Below are 22,676 nucleotides of genomic sequence, written 5' to 3' on the forward strand. Positions count from 1 at the left end.
GAATGTTTTGTTATTTCTGTACAAGTCCAATCAAATCATCAAATTTATTTATATAGCCCTTCTTACATCAGCTGATATCTCAAAGTGCTGTACGGAAACCCAGCCTAAAACCCCAAACAGCAAGCAATGCAGGTGTAGAAGCACGGTGGCTAGGAAATACTGCCTAGAAAGGCCAAAACCAAGGAAGAAACCTAGAGAGGAACCAGGCTATGAGGGGTGGCCAGTCCTCTTCTGGCTGTGCCGGGTGGAGATTATAACAGAACATGGCCAAGATGTTCATAAAAGACCAGCATGGTCAAATAATAATAATCACAGTAGTTGTCGAGGGTGCAGCAAGTCAGCACCTCAGGAGTAAATGTCAGTTGGCTTTTCATAGCCGATCATTAGGAGTATCTCTACCGCTCCTGCTGTCTCTAGAGAGTTGAAAACAGCAGGTAGCACGTCTGGTGAACAGGTCAGGGTTCCATAGCCGCAGGCAGAACAGTTGAAACTGGAGCAGCAGCACGGCCAGGTGGACTGGGGACAGCAAGGAGTCATCATGCCAGGTAGTCCTGAGGCATGGTCCTAGGGCTCAGGTCCTCCGAGAGAAAGAGAGAATTAGAGAGAGCATACTTAAATTCACACAGGACACCGGATAAGACAGGAGAAGTACTCCAGATATAACAAACTGACCCTAGCCCCCCGACACATAAACTACTGCAGCATAAATACTAGAGGCTGAGACAAGAGGGGTTAGGAGACACTGTGGCCCCATCCGATGATACCCCTGGGCAGGGTCAAACAGGAAGGATATAACCCCACCCATTTTGCCAAAGCACAGCCCCCACACCACTAGAGGGATATCTTCAACCACCAACTTACAACCACCAACTTACCAACCTTACCAAGGTTGAGACCGAGTCTTTGTCTCTCACATGGGTAGGCAGACCATTCCATAAAAATTGAGCTCTGTAGGAGAAAGCCCTGCCACCAGCTGTTTGCTTAGAAATTCTAGGGACAATTAGCAGGCCTGCATCTTATGACCGTAGCGTACGTGTAGGTATGTACGGCAGGACCAAATCGGAAAGATAGGTAGGAGCAAGCCTATGTAATGCTTTGTAGGTTAGCAGTAAAACCTTGAAATCAGCCCTTGCCATAACAGGAAGCCAGTGTAGGGAGGCTAGCACTGGAGTAATATGATCAAATATTTTGGTTCTTGTGAGGATTCTAGCAGCCGTATTTAGTTTATTTAGTGCTTTATCCAGGTAGCCTGAAAGTAGAGCATTGCAGTAGTCTAACCTAGAAGTAACAAAAGCATGGATAACATTTTCTGCATAATCTTTGGACAGAAAGTTTCAGATTTTTTGCATTTCTTTGGGGGGCCGCACAGCCCTCCATGTGCTCGCCAGAGGTAGCCTGACTGCCATTAGGTACCGAGATGAGATCCTCAGACCCCTTGTGAGACCATATGCTGGTGCGGTTGGCCCTGGGTTCCTCCTAATGCAAGACAATGCTAGACCTCATGTGGCTGGAGTGTGTCAGCAGTTCCTGCAAGAGGAAGGCATTGATGCTATGGACTGGCCCGCCCGTTCCCCAAACCTGAATCCAATTGAGCACATCTGGGACATCATGTCTCGCTACATCCACCAATGTTGCACCACAGACTGTCCAGCAGTTGGCGGATGCTTTAGTCCAGGTCTGGGAGGAGATCCTTCAGGAGACCATCCGCCACCTCATCAGGAGTATGCCCAGGCGTGGTAGGGAGGTCATACAGGCACGTGGAGGCCACACACACTACTGAGCCTCATTTTGACTTGTTTTAAGGACATTACATCAAAGTTGGATCAGCCTGTAGTGTGGTTTTCCACTTTAATTTTGAGTGTGACTCCAAATCCAGACCTCCATGGGTTGATACATTTGATTTCCATTTATGATTTTTGTGTGATTTTGTTTTCAGCACATTCAACTATGTAAAGAAAAATGATTTTATAACAATATTTCATTCATTCAGATCTAGGATGTGTTATTTTAGTGTTCCCTTTATTTTTTTGAGCAGTGTTTTTTGTAATGCTCGCACACGTACCGCGGTCGGTTTCTAGTGAAAACCACTCAAAAACGAAACTGAATGTAAACGCATTTTATTTGGTTTGAGTTTCACTTTATTGCAGCGATGCGACCAACGACCAACACCTACATTTGGTAAATTATACTTTTGGCATACACTTATATTGGTTATAAAAAAAGGTAAATAGTTAATTGACTTTGTATATAGTAATAGGCTATACTTTACGTAGCAACCCATCCAAACGCGCGCCCAATACAAAGCAGATTTGTCGAAGTAGATTATAATTTACTCAGCAGCCGATCCAAACGTGCACCCAAAACAACGCAGATTGTTACGGTGCATGGCCTTTTCTTGTGAAGCAAGCCTATGTATTTGGGAACATGCAGTGTAACTATTTAGCTTTGCTCCATTGTTTGAGATTACGTTTAATCTATAACTAGATTATAACACAATCAAACTGACATTTATGTTATTGGAAAATGTAGCCTAAACTTGTACAGCTGATGGAAGCAGAGGAAGATGTCCAGAGTGTATTAACACAGGAGACCCATGAGCTGGCAGACATTCTGGGCTATCAAGATGATGCAGTTCTCTCCAAACTCTATAAAATGATGGACAGCAGAGCGCGGGAACGGCTCGTGCGCGCTGCCAGTCACAGAGAACGCATCCTGGAGATGTTGGGTTACTTCAGCACAGCAGACCCTGCTATGTGCCGCCAATTTCTTCAAATGGTCTGCATGCACTGCGACATGCCAATGCGCCTGGAATCTCGGCTGATGTCTGTTACCGGATCTGTGACTAGTGAGTAAGACATTGTGGTGCCTGCCCATACTGACCATCCAGAATATCCACACTATAGCCTAGTTATTCAGTTATGGGGAAGATGTTGATATCAGAGTGGGGTTTCCTTTCCATTTCCATCCCTCAAATGTTGACACCCAACAATAAACAATGAACACCACACTGACAATGCAGTAACTCTGTGGATAGAGTTAGGCTTAGTTTGAACCCATATTGGAAGTTTGATTTGTTTGACTGCAGGTGATCCTTGGCCTACACTGGCAAGAGAGGCCCTATCCATCTGTGATCCAGGTAATCAATCCATAATTACGTTTTACTGCAGCTGTTCAGTCAGTTTTTACCCTCTTTTTCCATAATAATTTAAGGGGATATGAAGTGTTTCATTTTTTGTGTAAGATGACACCTCTGTGTGATATTCAGGCAAGAAATGGGTCAAAGGTCCAACAGCAGATAACACACTAAAAACAGCATTAACATAGTTAAATACGTATGGAAAATAGTGGTTTTGTCTCAGACATAGCTGTTTTTAGATTGGTAATTTAGTCTAGCCAGCTATCTAAACTTGTACTAATGTGTACTAATGGCCAATACTGATGGGCATGTAGGGCACGTGCCCAGGGGCCCTGACCTCCGGGGGGACCCCATTGATTTTGTTAGTAATTTTGTTAGCCAAATCTCGCTTAGGGGCCCCCAAAAGGCCCTGGAGAAGGGTGTCTTATGCAATGCTTATGCAATTCTGTTTAACCACTGCGCTTCTTCATATTTTCTTGGGTTTCCCCTATATGTCCATTATTGGGTTCTCTCCATTTTGTTTTCTTCTCAGAAGAAGTAATTGAAAACAACAGCCATACCCTGGTTGATGAGTCTATAGCATCTCAAGGTTGGTGTGTAAAACGCCCACGAATAGGTAAGTACCAGTCTTTTCATGAAACCCAATTTTTGGGGGGCATATCTCAGTAAGATTTCTTACGGAGTTTCAATTTTAAAGGACTTTCATACTGTGAGCTACCTCTGTAATCTGAAATGTATCTTTGTCTTCACTTTATGAAAGTTGTTTGATTCGAAATTAGTACACAGTCACAAATGTATTTTGTAAACAAAGTCATGAACAGCCTCATAAACATGTAGTCATGTAGCTTTGTTCAGGTCATGAGTATGTTGTGTGTTATTTTATAAGATGTTCTTTGTATGTCCAGACCACGTAGAAAGCTACAAGGCTGCTGTTAGGAGATTTCTACTGCAGAGGTGGGAGAGGGTGATGCAGGGTGTGGTGAAGGAGGTTCGTCTGGAAGAGGCCTGGGTCAGTCTGCGCCACAGAACCCATGTTAGACCCAGAGACAGGGCTGATGGAGCTCTGAGCCCCTCAGAGCTTCCACAGGGGGACGAGGAGGGGACTGTGGAAGACAGGGTGACTGTTCACTCCCTCTTGGGTTCGGAAGCCCAGGTCACACTGCTGTTAGGCCAGGCAGGGTCAGGGAAGACACTACTGATGCACTGCCTTGGCCAGAAATGGACACAGGACGCCTCTCCCTCCTTTCACCTACTGATCCTGCTAGAGTTCCGCCAGCTCAACCTCGTGGCTCGGCCGCTCTCTCTGAAGGAGCTGCTCTTTCGCTTCTTCCTCCCACCAGAGGGTGGGGAGGAGGAGTGTACCGCTGTACTTGACTTCATCCTTGAAAACCCTGAGAAAATATGCTTGATCTTTGATGGCTACGATGAGTTTCACACTAAAATAACCCACTCAGGGAAACTGAGCAGCTCATTTGACCCACTGTGCCCACTCCCCATGGCAGAGCTGATCTCAGGCCTGTGCAGTCGCAGAATCCTCCCAGGATGCACTCTGTTGATTACCTGTAGGCCTCGGGATGTGACAGACTTGGAGAGTTCTGTGGACTGCATTGGGGAGCTGCTAGGTTTCAACCAGCGCAGTGTGAAAGAATATGCTGAACAGTACTTCCAGGACAAGGGTCTGAATCTGAAGGAGAAGGCAGTGAGTCATCTACTGGCCAACCACCACCTCCTCACCATGTGTTACCTGCCAGCCCTCTGCCATATCTGCTGTGTGTGCCTGGACCACATATTCTCCAGTGGTGGGTCTGAGCTTTTACCCCAGCTTCCAAACACCCTCACCCAGGTCTACCTCCAGATCCTCTGTGCCTTTCTGAGCCGATGCCCAGGGAGCAACACACCCCTGTTGCAGAGTCACAGGGCAGAGGTCACACTGCTGGGCCGCCTGGCCATGAGGGGCCTGGAGGGGAGCAAGATCGTGTTCTTGTCTGAAGAGGTTCCACCAGACCTGGTGGACTTCGCCACTAAGGCTGGTCTCCTCTCACAGGTGGACCTGACCCATGAGGATGGATCTAAAGGCCAGGGCTACACATTCATGCACCTCACCATGCAAGAGTTTCTGGCCGCGCTACACATCATGACCAGCGACGACATCACAGAGGCCCAGCTCAGGAAGAAGTTCAACCTCAAGACCCGCTGGACCACGAAATCAAACCCCAAGACTGTTTTCACTGACTCCCTCCATCTGTATGTTTGTGGGCTTGCTGCACCAGCCTGCTTCTCTTACCTGCTTCAGCTTGTTCGGGGAGTGGGGGCTGTGGCGTGGGTGAAGAAACGCCTGTCACTAGTTCGCAAGTTGCTCCGAAGCCTGGCAATGAGCACCAACCTGACTGGGCCCAAGGTGGTGGAGCTGTGCCACTGTGTCCAGGAGACCCAGGATGCCCAACTGGCCAGGGAGATGGTGGGGTCGCGACCCTGCTTCGAACTAAGGAACATCACATTGAACCCTGTTGATCTGGATGCCCTGGCCTTTGTCGTCTCGTCTGCTGGAGTGAGTATCGGGTTGGACTTTGGAGCCTGTTCTATGGAGCTGGAGTGTCTCGATATTCTACCCAGCTGCCAGCACATCGACTTTCTAATGTGAGTTCATGACTCATTTATATATTGTGTACTAAACAAGGATAATCCTGCATGAAATTAATTTCCTCTTTTTTTAACCATCCCTCAGTTTTCGAAGCCGTAAGTATGATGACAGATTTGCAGATAAACTTTCTTGCATCCTTCCCAGACTACCAACCCTGAAAAGATTTGAGTGAGTCCTTCACTGAGTCACTCAGTTTTGAAATGATCAACTTTCAACGTTGTTTGTTTGTGTGTGGATGTATATGCGAATTGTCAAAGTGTGACGTGAATAATTCTGTTCCTCTTCCCCAGGTTTATCTGTGGTAACCTCACTGATGTGGGAGCTGCCAAACTTGCCAGAGCCCTGGAGAGCTGTCCACAGATCACAGAGCTCAAGTAAATTATTATTTACTTACCGTAACAACCAAAGATTATTACCACCACTTCAAGATTTTATAAACCCTTTTATCAGGATCTAACCAAACGTGGTTAAAGATACAGTACCTTATTTGCCATGAAAGTACAGTTGGTCTGATTCGGTATCGAACAGGTTTTGCATTGTATAAAGTGATTTGTGTTGTCTGTCTGACAGTTTCAGTGACAACAGCCTGACAGACAGAGGAGTCCGGGAGATCACTGACATCTTTCCCAAGCTGCCCAGTCTGGCCTCTGTCTCGTGAGTTTATTGTTTCCTTGACTGGATAATTTGCGTTGCATGATCCTAGCCACCTATTTATATTACAAGTGTCTCTTATTTCTACATTTCAGCAAGCTTGCACTTTAGTAATGTGGCCTATGTGTTTTGTATGTTTTCAGGTTGGGGAAGAATGGCTGCTCTCTGGAGAGTATCTACATCCTTCTAGAGAAGATCACTTCCAGCCCCTCCATCCAGGGACTCTATGCTGAGTGAGTTCAAACAATAGACACTTCCAGTGTTTACAAATAGACCCTCCAGTTGTAATCTGCATCCTTCAGAAAGTATTCACACTCCTTGACGTTTTCCACATTTTGTTGTTACAAGGTGGGATTAAAAGGTATTTAATTGTGTGAGTTTTTCTGGGTAAGTGTCTAAGAGCTTTGCACACCTGGATTGTAGAACATTTGCACATGATTCTTTTTTAAATTCTTAAAGTTCTGTCAAATTGGTTGTTGATCATTGTTAGACAAGTCTTGCTTTAGATTTTCAAGCCAATTTTAGTCAAAACTGTAACTAGGCCACTCGGCGACATTCAATGTCATCTCGGTTAGCAACTCCAGTGTATATATATATTTGGCCTTGTGTTTTAGGTTATTGTTCTGCTGAAAGGTGAATTTGTCCCCCAGTGTCTGTTGGAAAGCAGATTTAACCAGGTTTTCCTTTAGGATTTTGCCAGTGCTTAGCTATATTACGTTCCTTTTTATCCTAAAATAAACTCCCTTGCCGATGACAAGCATACCCATAACATGATGCAGCCATTACCATGCTTGAAAATATGAAGAGTGGTACTTCGTGACGTGTTGGACTTTCCCCAAACATAACGCTTTGTATTCAGGACATACATTTTTTTGTTTTGCTTTAGTGCCTTATTGCAAACAGGATGCATGTTTTTAAATATGTTTATTCTGTTCAAGTTTTCTTCTTTTCACTCTGTCATTTAGGTTAATATTGTGGAATAACTGCAATGTTTTTGAGGGCACAAGGTGAGACCCAAATGCAGACACAGGAGGCAGAAATTCACTGCTCTACTTAGGGACCGAACAGATATTTATATGTGTGGGGTACAGAGATGAGGTAGTGATTCAAAAATCATTTTAAACACTATTATTGCACACCTAGTGAGTCCATGCAACTTTACTCCTGAACTTATTTAGGCTTACCATAACAAAGGGGTTGAATACTTATTGACTCAAGACATTTCAGTTTTTCATTTCATATTAATGTGTAAACATTTTTAAAAGAATCATTCCACTTTGGCATTATGGGCTATTGTGTGTAGGTCAGTGAAACAAAATCTCAATTTAATATATTTTAAACTTAGGCTGTAACACAAGAAAATGTGGAAAAGGTCAAGGGTGTGAATACTTTCTGAAGACACTGTAACTGAAAAAACAAATACTGGGGATGTAAACTACGTTTTTCTCTCTCTTTGCAGGGGAATGAAGGACGTCAGTGTCCTATTTGTCCCAAGCGTGGACATGAAATGGTGAGTTTCAATTAGTTTTAATGAGGTGAAATAAAAGAATATGCAACTTTCATTTATTTTTTGGTGTTTGGTGTACCAACAGGCCCATGAAAATCAAGCTCATGTTTCATAGCTCTTTGAGAAAATGTTGCTTTTATTTCATTGTTTTTCTATGCTACATTTTTGGAAATCTGTACTGTATCAATCAACCTGACTCCTTTTCTCTGCCTTTCTAATTGTCTCAAGTTCTAAGGATAAAACTGGACTGACTGTCAGGTATGATATTCTCAATGTTGTTCTTATACAGAACCCAGGCTTTTATAAATGTATATTTCAATTGAGCTTCTGAATTCCTTGAGTAACATTGCTGTTTATGTGTCATCTAGCCTGTTGAACTGCAGTTTCACTACTGACCAGATGAACAGACTGTGTCAGTTGCTAGCGAGATGTCCTGGTCTCTCTGTCCTGGAGTAAGTGAATATGTACCCAGTGTCATTGAACAAGTCAGATCAGACTGTGGGTAAAGACACAAAATAAGTTAAGACAATCTGACTTTCTGTTTGGCTTTATGTTGTAACCCCTGCAGTCTCTCAGGAGGTGACATCAAGGCTGATACCCTCAAGGCCCTGACTGACTCTCTACAGGAGCTGAACATCTCCAAACAGATTGTGTAAGACTGATCATTAATTTCAAGTGTTCGACTTTTGATAAAGTCATGATCTTGTGCCTGTCCTATATTTTATTTATATATATATGTTTGAACCCAGTCATGTAGCCTAATACGGTTACTGGTTGTGTCTTTACAGTCTGAATGGGATTCCCATATCTGTTGATGGGTTGATGGTTCTGACCAGTTTCCTGTCTGTATGTCCTGATGTGGTTCAAGTGGACATCAGGTATGTTGTCCATAACACCCCTTCATTTCTTAGATCGACCCAATATAGACTGCATCCCTTTTATTGTGTGTAAACTACAACCACACTAAAACTAGCACATTACCTCATCACTTCCTGATGGCGTCACACTTCAGAGGGTGTCTCTGTCAAGTGGCACACTTCAGAGGGCGTCTCTGATAGGCCCAAACCAGACGTTATAAACAAGCAATCAATTACGATACTGTGGTGCCTTTTATAATGTACAACTTCGATGATCATGATTTTTTAGAATGCTTTGAAAATGTTACCTTAACACTGACTGATGTGCATTTCCCCCATGTTTCCTCATGACAGCCTGCAGGACCCTGTGCGTGTGTCTATACTTTTTGCTGGGGGGATAGAGAAACAACATCCTGAGATGTCTAAGAAACTTCGGTATGTATAATATACAAATTGTTATACACTGTATTCACTGTGTATAACAATATGGATAATGGTTATAAAGTTATACGATATTGTCTCTTTTCATCCTCGTTTCTCATTAACCCCTCTGTGTACAGTCTGATTGGCTGTGCTCTTCTTCCCCCTCACTTGGACCATCTGTGTGAGAATCTGACGGGCTGCTCTGCTCTGACTCTGCTGGAGTAAGTGCTCTGAGTTGTGAAAAGAGAGTTGGTTTGTGAAAAGTTTAAGATAGTTGGGTTGTGAAAAGTTTCTCTGTTTGTGTCTGTTTACCCCCACCTGTACTTTGGCTTTCTCAGTCTGTCCAACAATTCTCTGGGAAACAAAGGTCTAAAGAAGTTGTTAGACCTCTTACCTCAGCTTAGCAACATCCAGGAAATCAAGTAAGAATTTCTTAGAACTTACCTTTCCTCCCTTTTGTTTGCTTTAGATTTTTTTGTTCAAAGCTATTTCTGGCCATAAAACCAGTGCTTGTACCCTCTTTTTGGTGTAGTGTCAGTGAGAATGCAGTTAGCATGGAAGGGGTGGTGCTGCTAGCTGACACGCTCTGCTCACACAGGAACATGAGCGAAGTGAATATCAGGTATTCACTTCCCCTATTTTTCTTTCTTTCTTTCTTTCTTTCTTTCTCTCTCTTTTTATCTATTTATCTACAGTATATATCTCTGTGTCTATCTACCCACTGGGCACACACAGGTTGAATTAACGTTGTTTCCATATCATTTTAATGAAATTACGTTGAACCAATGTGGAATAGACATTGAATTGACATCTGTTCCCAGTGGATATCTATCTATCTATACATCAATCTATCTACAATGGGGCAAAAAAGTATTTAGTCAGCCACCAATTGTGCAATTTCTCCCACTTAAAAAGATGAGAGAGGCCTGTAATTTGCATCATAGGTACACTTCAACTATGACAGACAAAATGAGAAGAAAAAAAATCCAGAAAATCACATTGTAGGATTTTTAATGAATTTATTTCCAAATTATGGTGGAAAATAAGTATTTGGTCAATAACAAAAGTTTATCTCAATACTTTGTTATATACCCTTTGTTTGCAATGACAGAGGTCAAAACGTTTTCTGTAAGTCTTCACAAGGTTTTCACACACTGTTGCTGGTATTTTGGCCCATTCCTCCATGCAGATCTCCTCTAGAGCAGTGATGTTTTGGGGCTGTTGCTGGGCAACACAGACTTTCAACTCCCTCCAAAGATTTTCTATGGGGTTGAGAACTGGAGACTGGCTAGGCCACTCCAGGACATTGAAATGCTTCTTACCAAGCCACTCCTTCGTTGCCCGGGCGGTGTGTTTGGGATCATTGTCATGAAAGACCCAGCCACGTTTCATCTTCAATGCCCTTGCTGATGGAAGGAGGTTTTCACTCAAAATCTCACGATACATGGCCCCATTCATTCTTTCCTTTACACGGATCAGTCATCCTGGCCCCTTTGCAGAAAAACAGCCCCAAAGCATGGTGTTTCCACCCCCATGCTTCACAGTAGGTATGGTGTTCTTTGGATGCAACTCAGCATTCTTTGTCCTCCAAACACGACGAGTTGGGTTTTTACCAAAAAGTTATATTTTGGTTTCATCTGACCATATGACATTCTCCCAATCTTCTTCTGGATCATCCAAATGCTCTCTAGCAAACTTCAGATGGGCCTGGACATGTACTGGCTTAAGCAGGGGGACACATCTGGCACTGCAGGATTTGAGTCCTTGGCAGCGTAGTGTGTTACTGATGGTAGGCGTTGTTACTTTGGTCCCAGCTCTCTGCAGGTCATTCATTAGGTCCCCCCGTGTGGTTCTGGGATTTTTGCTCACCGTTCTTGTGATAATTTTGACCCCACGGGGTGAGATCTTGCGTGGAGCCCCTGATCGAGGGAGATTATCAGTGGTCTTGTATGTCTTCCATTTCCTAATAATTGCTCCCACAGTTGATTTCTTCAAACCAAGCTGCTTACCTATTGCAGATTCAGTCTTCCCAGCCTGGTGCAGGTCTACAATTTTGTTTCTGGTGTCCTTTGACAGCTCTTTGGTCTTGGCCATAGTGGAGTTTGGAGTGTGACTGTTTGAGGTTGTGGACAGGTGTCTTTTATACTGATAACAAGTTCAAACAGGTGCCATTAATACAGGTAATGAGTGGAGGACAGAGGAGCCTCTTAAAGAATAAGTTACAGGTCTGTGAGAGCCAGAAATCTTGCTTGTTTGTAGGTGACCACATACTTATTTTCCACCATAATTTGCAAATAAATTCATTAAATATCCTACAATGTGATTTTCTGGATTTTGTTTCTCATTTTGTCTGTCATAGTTGAAGTGTACCTATGATGAAAATTACAGGCCTCTCTCATCTTTATAAGTGGGAGAACTTGCACAATTGGTGGCTGACTAAATACTTTTTTGCCCCACTGTATCTACAGTATATATCTATCTATAGTATATATCTATCTATCTACAGTATATATCTTGTATGTCTGTCTGTCTGTGTCTCTATCTGTCTATATCCTTATCCTCTCTCTTGTGTAAAATGGGCATGGTAAAAAGTTATTGAAATCATATTATGTTTGATTAGTATTTTTTCTTTTTATACAAATGTTAAATTTATCAGTCATGGAGGGAAGAAGCTGTTCCTGAAATTCCATTCCAGTAAAAGGTAATAAAGTTGTTTCTGTCAGTATACCAATTCTGTATCTCATTTGGATGGTGTAGTCCAAATAACAACTCACTGAATCACTTTCATTTTAGAATACAATCAGAAGCACTCAGGACCTCACCAGATATGGAACAGGATAAGAAACTCAGGTAGGACACTAAAGTTTTAGACAGAAGTTTTAACATGCAAATTACTTTCTGAATTGCTGTTGTCCATTTAATATCCCATACACTTTACCCTGCAATATAATCCCAAGCTTGTGTTTTTTTTTAGTCTAACTCACAGTGATATCCAGGCCACTGACATGACCAGGCTGTGTAGAAGACTGGTACAGTGTCCCGGCCTACTGAAGCTAGAGTGAGTTCTTATTTTACCTCTAATTATGTCTATGTTCTGTCTCTGTCTTTCATGGTTAACTATAATATACTGTATTGTGCAATATAATGTATAGTTTCTATGTTCTACTCCCTCCCTCTTCTTAGTGTGTTACATGTATGATGTTTTCCTCCTTCTCAATCCTCTAAAACCATTCTGCCGGTCTGTTGTTTCAGTTTCTCCCATGGATCCCTCAAGGACGATGCCATTGAAAATCTATTGAATATCCTGCCTAAGATGACATCTCTTCAGCTGCTCAAGTGAGAATTCTTCACCCTGATCAGTAATGATAATCTCAGGGCCACAACACCAGTAAGGTGTTAATTTCTCATCATTCTTTTCCGCCCCTCTTCCCTGCCTTCCACAGTATAAGCCATGTCCAGATGTCTACGGACGGAGTGTTGTTATTGGTCAGATCTCTGATAGACTGTCAGCGTGTCAGAGCTGTGGAACTCAGGTATGTACGGTTCATCATTCATTCATGTGGTTCATACATTTGGGTTTCTATGCACAGTATGAACTGTGTTTATGTAAATTACCTTATATTTTGATGTACTTCTAAGGCCCCAAGGAGAAGCGTTCATCAAGTTTGTCAACGTGAAAGCAGAACAAGCAACTTGCAGGTGAATGCGGTTTATCTGCTCATACTGTTCCCATGTATAGAAATGTTATATTACATTACAGAAATAAGGTTTTAGGTTAATTAAGCTGTATTTAATCAGTCACATATAGTTATTCTTCTCTCTAACCTGGTTAAACCCTGATCTCCTGTCTGTCTGTCTGTCTATCTCTCTGCCACCTCTGCAGACTCACCCAGTACACACTGAGCAGTGGGGATGTGGAGAAACTCTCTGGGATCCTGGAGCAGTGTCCTCATTTGTCTGACCTGGAGTGAGTGTCCCTGTCCCTTTCCCTAATACACATCCCTGTCCCTGGGTCACTGCCCAAATTTTTACAAAAATAGCCGTGCTTATAAATGATGTACTCGCAACGACTGCACTGTATTCCCATAAATACCTTACACTACTAGAGTATATGCCTCAACCAATGGTCAAACTGTTTTCCCTCACTGAACATTTTAGGGTGTATTTTGTGGCTGTTTTTCAACACATTTTCAGCCAACCTTTCTCATAATGGATAATAACCCATTATTTTCAACGGTGCAGTTTATCCAGTAACCTCCTGAGAGACGAGGGAGTGAAGAGCTTTGTGGATTCTCTGCCAAGGCTGCGGATTGCCAGCTCAGTGAAGTAAGACTCATTGCAACACCCTTCCTTCCTTCAGTCCATACAGTGAACTCCATTACCACTAGTGCTGGTCTGCCTCCCTGAGTGCTAGCAGATGCATCTGTTCTAGCTTTATGGAGGTTAGTTGTGCTGCTTGTACAGCTGTATGTGTTTCTCTCTGCAGTCTTAATGATAACAGACTGACCCAGATGGGGGCGCTCTACCTGGTGAACACAGTGACGACCTGTGAGAAGGTGGCTGCAGTTGAAGTCAGGTAAAATTCTATTCAACAATACCATGTTGGCAAACTGAACATTTACTTGTCTAGACCCCCATATATAGTATGAAAGTCTGTGTCACTTTTTATGTCTGTCTGTAGTTTGGGAACTGAGGAGAGGTCGCTCATTCGCTTTGAACAGGAGAGTGACTGTGGCAAAACTCTGAGGTAGGACAACAAATCTACTACTTTCTACTCATAAAATCAGTTAAAGCAGTCACAGAAACACCATAGTGTAAACTCATTTAGCTAGTGGAACAGGAAGCATTGTTTATTTTGCTCCCAGAAAAATAAAACTCATATCGAAACTGAAAGGATTGCTTGTATAAATGATATCAAACCTCTTCCATATGACTCATGGCCATGACCTCTATCTCTTCAGTCTTTCACCTTCTCATTCTCTCTCTACTTCATGTTTCCTGAACCCTGCAGTCTGAGAGAGTGTCATTTTGGGGCTGACCATCTGCAGAGACTAGCAGAGATTCTGACACGCTGTGCTGCTCAGTTGATCAAGCTGAGGTGAGAATGGGACTGGGAGAATTGCTTTACCCAAGGTTATTATAGTAAATGACAACGAAAACAAATCATGAACAAACTATTTAGTAAACTGAAATGAAATAATTAACAAATCGGTTTGAATAAATAAAACTATACTAAAGCTATTACATTTGACTCCAAAATAAACTAAAATAGAAACATCATGAATTATGCTCAGTTTGATTTTTTCTTCAACTTTAGGCAAAACAATCTTTTCAATTTCAAGGTTTTCAAGACCTTGGTGGGTTTTAGCAACCAGGAGGTAACTGCAAAGAGGAGATAGCAATGTTTCAAATAGGCCTAGCTTGTGAATCACAATCACTAGCTAACACTAGCTAACAGGGGAAAAAAGTGGCTAGTTAGCTAATTTGATTCTTCTAACATGTACTACTAAAGTTAAAAAGCATTGTATTGGTGTAAACATCGGCGAGAGAGTTTCCATCCAACATATTTTTTACTCCAGTATTCCTTTTAAATCCAAGTCACATTGATATTGACTTTAATTTAAACCTAACCTAACCTATGACCTTACCTTACCTTATGTATTAGCCTACTGCCCTCCAGTTGCAAGAGGTAAAATCCTAAACCCCACCGCATAAAATTACACAACACAAATGGCTCCAAGCCTCCCACACATGCTTTCTGTCCTTAACATTATAACTAAAACTAATTCATATAAAAATTAAATATAACTATAACTAAAGAAAAAATAGCAAATTAGGTCTGAAAATGACCTAAAACTAAACTGAATTTCAAATAATAATTGAAAACGAATAGAAATTAACTCAAATTAAAAAACACAAAACTATAATAACTTTGGCTTGACCTTTGCGATAAATTAACCTGCAGCTCGTCAAATTTGATACCACTGAAATCGACAAAATTACAGAAGTGCAGTGTCTGACAATATGAGGAGAGGATAATGTGATTCTGGGTAATGATGCAGGGTGAGGAACAGTGTTTTCTGTCTTGTATGTAGGTTATCCAGTAACACCCTGCAGAGAGAAGGCCTACTGGCTCTGCAGAACAGCCTGACAACCCTGTCCTCATTACACACACTGGAGTGAGCCACACAAATGTACAGTTGAAGTCAGAAGTTTACATACACTTAGGTTGGAGTCATTAAAACTCGTTTTTCAACCACTCCACAAATTGTTAACAAACTATAGTTTTGGCAATTCGGTTAGGACATCTACTTTGTGCATGACACAAGTAATTTTTCCAACAAAAGTTTACAGACCGATTATTTCACTTAAAATTCACCTTATCACAATTCCAGTGGGTCAGAAGTTTACATACACTAAGTTGACTGTGCCTTTAAACAACTTGGAAAATTCCAGAAAATGATGTCATGGCTTTAGAAGATGTGAAGATGCTGGAGAACCATATACAAAAATATCTATATCCACAGTAAAACAAGTCCTATATTGACATAACCTGAAAGGCCGCTCAGCAAGGAAGAAGCCGCTGCTCCAAACCCGCCATAAAAAAAAGTCAGACTACAGTTTGCAACTGCACATGGGGACAAAGATCGCACTTTTTGACCATAATGACCATTGTTATGTTTGGATGAAAAAGGGGGAGGCTTGCAAGCCGAAGAGAATCATCCCAACCGTGAAGCACGAGGGTGGGGGTGCTTTGCTGCAGGAGGGTCTGGTGCACATCACAAAATAGATGTCATCATGAGGATGGAAGATTATGTGGATATATTGAAGCAACATCTCAAGACATTAGTCAGGAAATTAAAGCTTGGTCGCAAATGGGTCTTCCAAATGGACAATGACCCCAAACATACCTCCAAAGTTGTGGCAAAATAGCTTAAGGACAACAAAGTCAAGGTATTGGAGGGGCCATCACAAAGCCCTGACCTCAATCCTATAGAACATTTGTGGGCAGAACTGAAAAAGTGTGTGCGAGCAAGGAGTCCTACAAACCTGACTCAGTTACAGCAGCTCTGTCAGGAGGAATGGGCCAAAATTCACCCAACTTATTGTGGGAAGCTTGTGGAAGGCTACCTGAAATGTTTGACCCAAGTTAAACAATTTAAAGGCATTGCTATCAAATACTAATTGAGTGTATTTTAACTTCTGACCCACTGGGAATGTGATGAAAAAAATGAAAGCTGAAATAAATCATTCTCTCTACTATTATTCTGACATTTCACATTCTTAAAATAAAGTGGTGATCCTAACTGACCTAAGACAGAGAATTTTTACTAGGATTAAATGTCAGGGATTGTGAAAAACTGAGTTTAAATGTATTTGGCTAAGGTGTATGTAACCTTCTGACTTCAACTGTACACACCAAGTTATTGAATGCAAAATGAGTGCCTTTTTTACTCTGATTTACTTAAGGATAAGAAACAGCGGACTGAGTGTTCAAGTGATTGAAGACTTGGTGAAGCAGCTGAGGTGTGGTCACATCCAACGCTATATCAGGTGAGGAGGAGGATATGGGAATGGCATGTGGTGTCTGTGTATTTGTGTGTGGGATTTCTTGCATGAGTATGTAATGCCTCGGAGTTAAGTCTCTGTATTAATTTCCCATCAGTATTGAGGAGCCATGGATCACAGCAGAAGCAGCTGTAAACCTGCTCTCCTGCTGCTTGAACCTGAACCCCAACATACACACCATCGGGTCAGAATTCATTGTTTTTTATTTTACCTTTATTTAACTAGGCATGCCAGTTAAGAACAAATTGTTATTTACAATGGTGGCCTACTCCGTCCAAACCCGGACGACGCTGGGCCAATTGTGCTCCACCCTATGGGACTCCCAATCACAGCCGGATGTGATGCAGCCTGGATTCGAACCAGGGACTGCAGTGACGCCTCTTCCACTGAGATGCAGTGATTTAGAGCACTCCGCCAATCGCTGCGCCAACCAATGTTGGCATTCGGGCATTCATGTTGGCATTCGGGCATTCATGTTGACATTAGGTCATGTTTAAGTATAGGAAAGTAGAACATGACATGCATAATGGATGTGTGAACTTGTTTTGCAGGGTCAATAATTCCACTGTACATATTACTTTGGAAGAATGCCAAAATCCCACTGCTACCAGGTAAAGCTGCAAGACAATTACGTTGTCTATTTCCAAAATAATTTTTTAGATGCGAACATAAAGATAACACACACTTTCCGTTTTGACTGAGCTGCCTTTATTTGAGTTTCAGTGGTGGCACTTCTACAGACATGTCTGGCTCTCTGTCTACCGTGACCATAAGGTGAAAGCATCTTCCTCTATTATTCCTACATCAACAGGAATGTGTATGAGCTGGCTCAGAACTGGTTACTGCATTTGAGCTCTCCCTATCATATGCTCCTGACTCTTGTGTCTTTCAGCCTGGTAGACTGTGCAGTACAAGGGCACCACCTAGTGTCTCTGCAGACTGTGTTCCAGAGGTGTGTTCTGCTACAGGAACTAGAGTAAGTATCTGTGAGAAACAGACCTGGCAATACTTCGGACGTAGTGAAAGTGATTCTAATGTCTAATTTAGTTTTAAGTTATACATATTTCTTATTTTCCTCTTTAGTTTGTCATACAACAGCATTGGTAGAGTGGGAGCAGAGTTCATCTGCTCTGTCCTACCATCCTTAGCTAGTCTGAGGAAACTCAGGTAAGGCTGAAGTTATGGAATTTGGGTGTTGGAAAGGCTTTACAGGGTTTTGATGACCAAGGATGACTATCTTAGGCTACACATGAAAAACATGTATTTGATTTTTTCCTAGTCTGGAAACAAAAGAAACCTCTGAAGATGTGGTATTGCTCCTTGCCGAGGGGTTGTTGCAGGCTAAAAGCATTGAGAGCTTGAAGTAAGTGATTGTCATTCATCCCCTATGCCTACTTTTTATTTTTCGTTCCTGACCCTGACCTGTCACCACTCTCTCCTGTCTCCCTCAGTTTGTCTGGTCATATGATTACTGACAGAGAAGCTGTAGCTCTGACCAGAGCACTCCAAAACCTTCCTCATCTCAGAACAATCAAGTAAGAACTCTTGTATTATTGTATTCAACCACCTGGCCAGTGATACAACAATACTAATGCTGTGCCCTCTGTCCCCTAGTCTGTCTCTCTGCCATGGTTGGACACCAGCAGGGGCCTTGGAGCTGGTGAGAGGGCTGGGACGGTGCCTCTCTCTGGAAGGGATCAGGTCAATTATTATTATTGTTATTATTATTATTATTATTATTAAGGGCGTGAGTTAAATATCTGTATATCCTGTCCACAGCCTTGACTCTGTACAGCTGGATGAGGAGAGCACAGTGTGCCTGGCCCAAGGTCTCCATGCTATGACCTCCTTGAAGAGGCTGAAGTGAGTAGAGCTTCCTGACTGAGAATGTAGTGGGCTTTGCTGTGCCTGAGACAGATTTGGTGTAGAGTGTTATCTTTACCAATGATATGTGATCCGTCCCGTAGTCTGAATAATAAAGTTACCATGGTGACTGGATCCCCATGGGTGGGGGCCACTCTGGTCCTGCTGGCCTCTTTGGAGGGGCTCAGAGGGATGGAGGAGCTAGAGTGAGTAGAACCACGATAACACAAATGTCAAGTAGTATCTGACTTCTGCATGGACTAGACATCACGTTTGATGTGGTATTGTCAATGTGTATCTGGCCTGCAGGTTAGAGGGGATGAGGATTTCAGATAATGGAGTGGAGGAGCTTATCAAACACCTGCCCACCTGGACAGGCCTGAAGAAGATCAGGTAGGGATTATTGGACTGGAGGAATGGATGGGAAATGGCCCTGGACAAAAAATAGACTGCATCATTAATGTGTCAAATGAAGCTAAGATATGCATCAGGAATCTGTCACATGACCTGATCTTAGAACGTGTCAAAGTGTCAGCTAATATTCCAATGGGCTTCAACATTGGTGTGTGTGGGATTTAGGCAGACAGTTGTAGATGTATCAGAAAGGTATAAAGCTGGTTCAAAGTGCTGATTTATTTGTTATTGCAACGTCATTATATAATTATGTTTTCTCCATCACAAAGTCCAGCTTATTCTACTTCCTGAACTGTTGCAGAGGAAACATACTGCTGTAACACTATGAGATATGATATGAAATGGACACATTTTCCTCTCAATGATTAGAAGATGGAGAATGTTAGTCCATATCTCTATAGACTATATCAAACACACCACCAGCCTCTTTCCTTTTTTGTGTCTCAGCCTGTCAGGGAACTGCATCAGTGACCAAGCAGGAGAGAGGCTGGTCCAGGCCCTGACAACCTGCACAGCACTGGAGGAGCTCAAGTAAGGCCAAGCCCGAACTATCAATCCAAAGTGCCCTATTTCCACTGGGCTTTCACAATGACCAAAATAACATTTTGAATTTTGACTGCAAACAATGCACCGTCTGACCTATGACTTTATATCCCAGTCTGTCAAGGAATAATCTCAGCCTTGCCTGTGCTGCCAAGATGGGACAAGTTCTGCCCACTCTCACTCACTTCAGGGTTCTAGAGTAAGTCTATTACCATCCGTTTTTGTGTGTGGTTTGGGTCATGTTACATTTATTTATTGATTCTATGCCATGTAACTGCAACCCTAACCCTTGTTTATGTTCATGGTTGTGATTTTGTGAAAAGTCTCTCAGAGAACGAGATTGGTACAAAAGGATCTGTCAGTATCTCCAAAGCCTTGATCTCCATGAAGTATTTGACAAAGATACAGTAAGATATATATCTATGTGTAATCCGCTATAATAGATACTGTGTATTCCCTGCCCAAGAGACAAGCTTTTAATGTATTTAATGTACTAGTTGTCTTCCAGCTTGACCTCCATAGGGACTTCAGAGCTTGCTGGTCTGGCTGACAGCCTGGCTCACTGTGTCTGTGCAGAGGATGTCAGGTAAGGGAAATCCAGACAGCACAGAGCAATATTCATCATGATCCGAATATTCACGACTGATTTGACCATGTTTCCTCGCTCCCTTTTCACTCCCTGTCCATTTTGTCAGTTTTGCGTGGAATGATTGTGGAGATGATGTCGCAGTGAAGCTTGCCGAGGTTTTACCACAATGCCAGAAGCTAAGGAGACTTGAGTGAGTGCTAAGTGTACGCTTTTACATTGACATGTTTTCAAAGGATTTTATAATCAGATGTGTTTTTTTATGTCATTGATTTTAGTCTAGAGTCTAACAGTATCAGCACTATTGGAGCAGATGCACTTGCCAGAAGCTTACAGTCTTGTCCATCAGTTGAAGTGATCAGGTAAACATCTTGGAAGTTTTTTGTTGGTAAACTGTCAATTGTATAAATGTATTATACTGGCTATTAATTTGGATACTGCCTTTATTGTGTGCAATGCCATTTTTACAAATGTCCTCTCCCTGTGTTTGACCAGACTGTGGAGGAATTTTATTTCTACCAGTGATGCCCAGAAACTGAGACAGAGGGAGAAGAGGCTCAACTTCTCCTCCACATAGTCTAAGATCTAATCTCACTCATTCAGTGTGTCAGCAGAACAGTAAACTTGCACTTTTATTTTGGTTTTATGCACTTAAAGTTGATTTTGTTTACATGTCATCAAATTCAAAACAAACAATAATATCATCCAGGAGGAGGAGGAACAGTGAACCTTTATTCCAACCCTGGTAAGAGGATATAAGAGACAAATCTCCCTTTATACATCTTCCTTCCTCTTCCTGGACAATCAGCTCATAGTCTCTTTCCACTCTCGTATTTATTTCTGGATTGATTTTGAATCAGGAATTTATTGATTGTTTGTTTTGCTAAAAACAAATGTCCACCTCAGGTAGAAAGCATGAGCAAATGACTAATAACTCAAGTTTATGCTTCAGGTGTTCCTGCTCTCTATCTTGGTTTGTAAAACTTGAACTATTTATATGTTGATCTCTCTCCATATGTTAACTAAGCATTGAGGTAGAGTTGAAATATAGTTTTTCTGATGGAAACCACTGTTTGGTGTGATTTTTATTTCTTACACTTTAGTTCTCTTGCACTGCTGGATTCTAATGTCACTGCTCATGTTTAACTGTTGTGTTATTAGATGTATTTCTGCTCATCTGCTAATTTAGTTCTTATTCCTCACACTTGTTTTTGTAATGTTCATGTTTTAATCTCACGTGCACTTTGGTCTAATAAATTGTGAGACGTCTTTTTCATATTCCATGTAAATAGTGATTTTCTTTATCTGAACATACCTCTAGATGGCAATACACAACAGGAGGTTATATTGTGCATCAGTAGGGGAAATAAACTGGGTGCCTTCATTTGAAATGTTTAGAGTGTATTCTTTTTTTGTCTTGTTAATCTGACAAAATAACCCGAACTGACCAGAGAATTTTTACCCGACTCCGAATGGACCCAATGACAACTGGACCCGACCCATATCCTAGACCAGACTGGACCTGAGTGACAAAACAATTTTTCTATCAGCCAAGTTGCTCTTCTGGTTAACGAATAGTTCAATTCTTTATATGTTGGCTAAGCCTTCTATAAAGTCAATAAATTCACCTTATTAGTGTGAAATAAATATGCTATAGGCTATGCAGAGCCGGGTCCACTCAGTTCTATCAGCTGTAGTTACATAAACCCAGGACTTGATGACAATCAAACGACCTGACCCAATAGAAAAGTTAGACTTTTGGACCTGGACAATTGACTGTAGCTGCCTTAAGATGAATGCACCAACTAAGTTGCTCTAGATAAGAGCATCTGCTGAATGCACCAACTAAGTTGCTCTAGATAAGAGCATCTGCTGAATGCACCAACTAAGTTGCTCTAGATAAGAGCATCTGCTGAATGCACCAACTAAGTTGCTCTAGATAAGAGCATCTGCTGAATGCACCAACTAAGTTGCTCTAGATAAGAGCATCTGCTGAATGCACCAACTAAGTTGCTCTAGATCTGCTGAAGAGCATCTGCTGAATGCACCAACTAAGTTGCTCTAGATAAGAGCATCTGCTGAATGCACCAACTAAGTTGCTCTAGATAAGAGCATCTGCTGAATGCACCAACTAAGTTGCTCTAGATAAGAGCATCTGCTGAATGCACCAACTAAGTTGCTCTAGATAAGAGCATCTGCTGAATGCACCAACTAAGTTGCTCTAGATAAGAGCATCTGCTGAATGCACCAACTAAGTTGCTCTAGATAAGAGCATCTGCTGAATGTTTTACATACAGATCCCATATTACACTGTTGAATTATAAAATATGTCACAAATGAATCATTTGTGCAGTTCTTTATTAAAAATGTCGTTTTTTTGTTACATTTGACTGTGTAAAACCTAGCAGTACTAATTTATCTGCGAGTGAGATTGATATATATTATCAGGACTCCGGATAAGACCCAGATGCAGACAGTTCGAATCC

The 22,676-nt window shown here is 41.9% G+C and overlaps 1 protein-coding gene across 3 annotated transcripts; it reads left to right on the forward strand.

Moving 5' to 3' along the window:
- Positions 1-2,077: 2,077 nt before the first annotated feature.
- Positions 2,078-21,581, forward strand: LOC115134302 (protein NLRC5). Of its 3 annotated transcripts, XM_065022602.1 has the most exons (49): positions 2,080-2,178; positions 2,530-2,845; positions 3,086-3,136; positions 3,669-3,752; positions 4,042-5,773; positions 5,862-5,945; positions 6,068-6,151; positions 6,348-6,431; positions 6,572-6,661; positions 7,394-7,435; positions 7,888-7,938; positions 8,164-8,193; positions 8,304-8,387; positions 8,504-8,587; positions 8,724-8,813; positions 9,147-9,227; positions 9,353-9,436; positions 9,554-9,637; positions 9,748-9,837; positions 11,872-11,916; positions 12,009-12,065; positions 12,190-12,273; positions 12,468-12,551; positions 12,659-12,748; positions 12,855-12,914; positions 13,099-13,182; positions 13,458-13,541; positions 13,702-13,791; positions 13,897-13,962; positions 14,227-14,313; positions 16,686-16,769; positions 16,882-16,968; positions 17,336-17,395; positions 17,508-17,558; positions 17,677-17,760; positions 17,868-17,951; positions 18,064-18,147; positions 18,236-18,319; positions 18,399-18,485; positions 18,564-18,647; positions 18,752-18,853; positions 18,957-19,040; positions 19,509-19,592; positions 19,720-19,803; positions 19,928-20,011; positions 20,113-20,190; positions 20,300-20,383; positions 20,469-20,552; positions 20,686-21,581. In XM_065022602.1, exons 2-49 carry the CDS (start codon positions 2,548-2,550, stop codon positions 20,765-20,767), a joined length of 5,613 nt encoding a protein of 1,870 aa, XP_064878674.1. In that variant the 5' UTR covers positions 2,080-2,178; positions 2,530-2,547; the 3' UTR covers positions 20,768-21,581. The 3 variants fall into 3 exon arrangements, with proteins under 3 accessions (XP_064878675.1, XP_064878674.1, XP_029523990.1); XM_029668130.2 differs by lacking the exon at positions 7,394-7,435; XM_065022603.1 differs by lacking the exons at positions 18,236-18,319; positions 18,399-18,485; positions 18,564-18,647; ... (7 more) ...; positions 20,469-20,552; positions 20,686-21,581 and having other exon boundaries at positions 2,078-2,178; positions 17,839-17,951.
- Positions 21,582-22,676: the final 1,095 nt, after the last annotated feature.

This window comes from Oncorhynchus nerka, linkage group LG9a (genome assembly GCF_034236695.1).
Source record: "Oncorhynchus nerka isolate Pitt River linkage group LG9a, Oner_Uvic_2.0, whole genome shotgun sequence".
NCBI classification, from domain to species: domain Eukaryota; kingdom Metazoa; phylum Chordata; class Actinopteri; order Salmoniformes; family Salmonidae; genus Oncorhynchus; species Oncorhynchus nerka.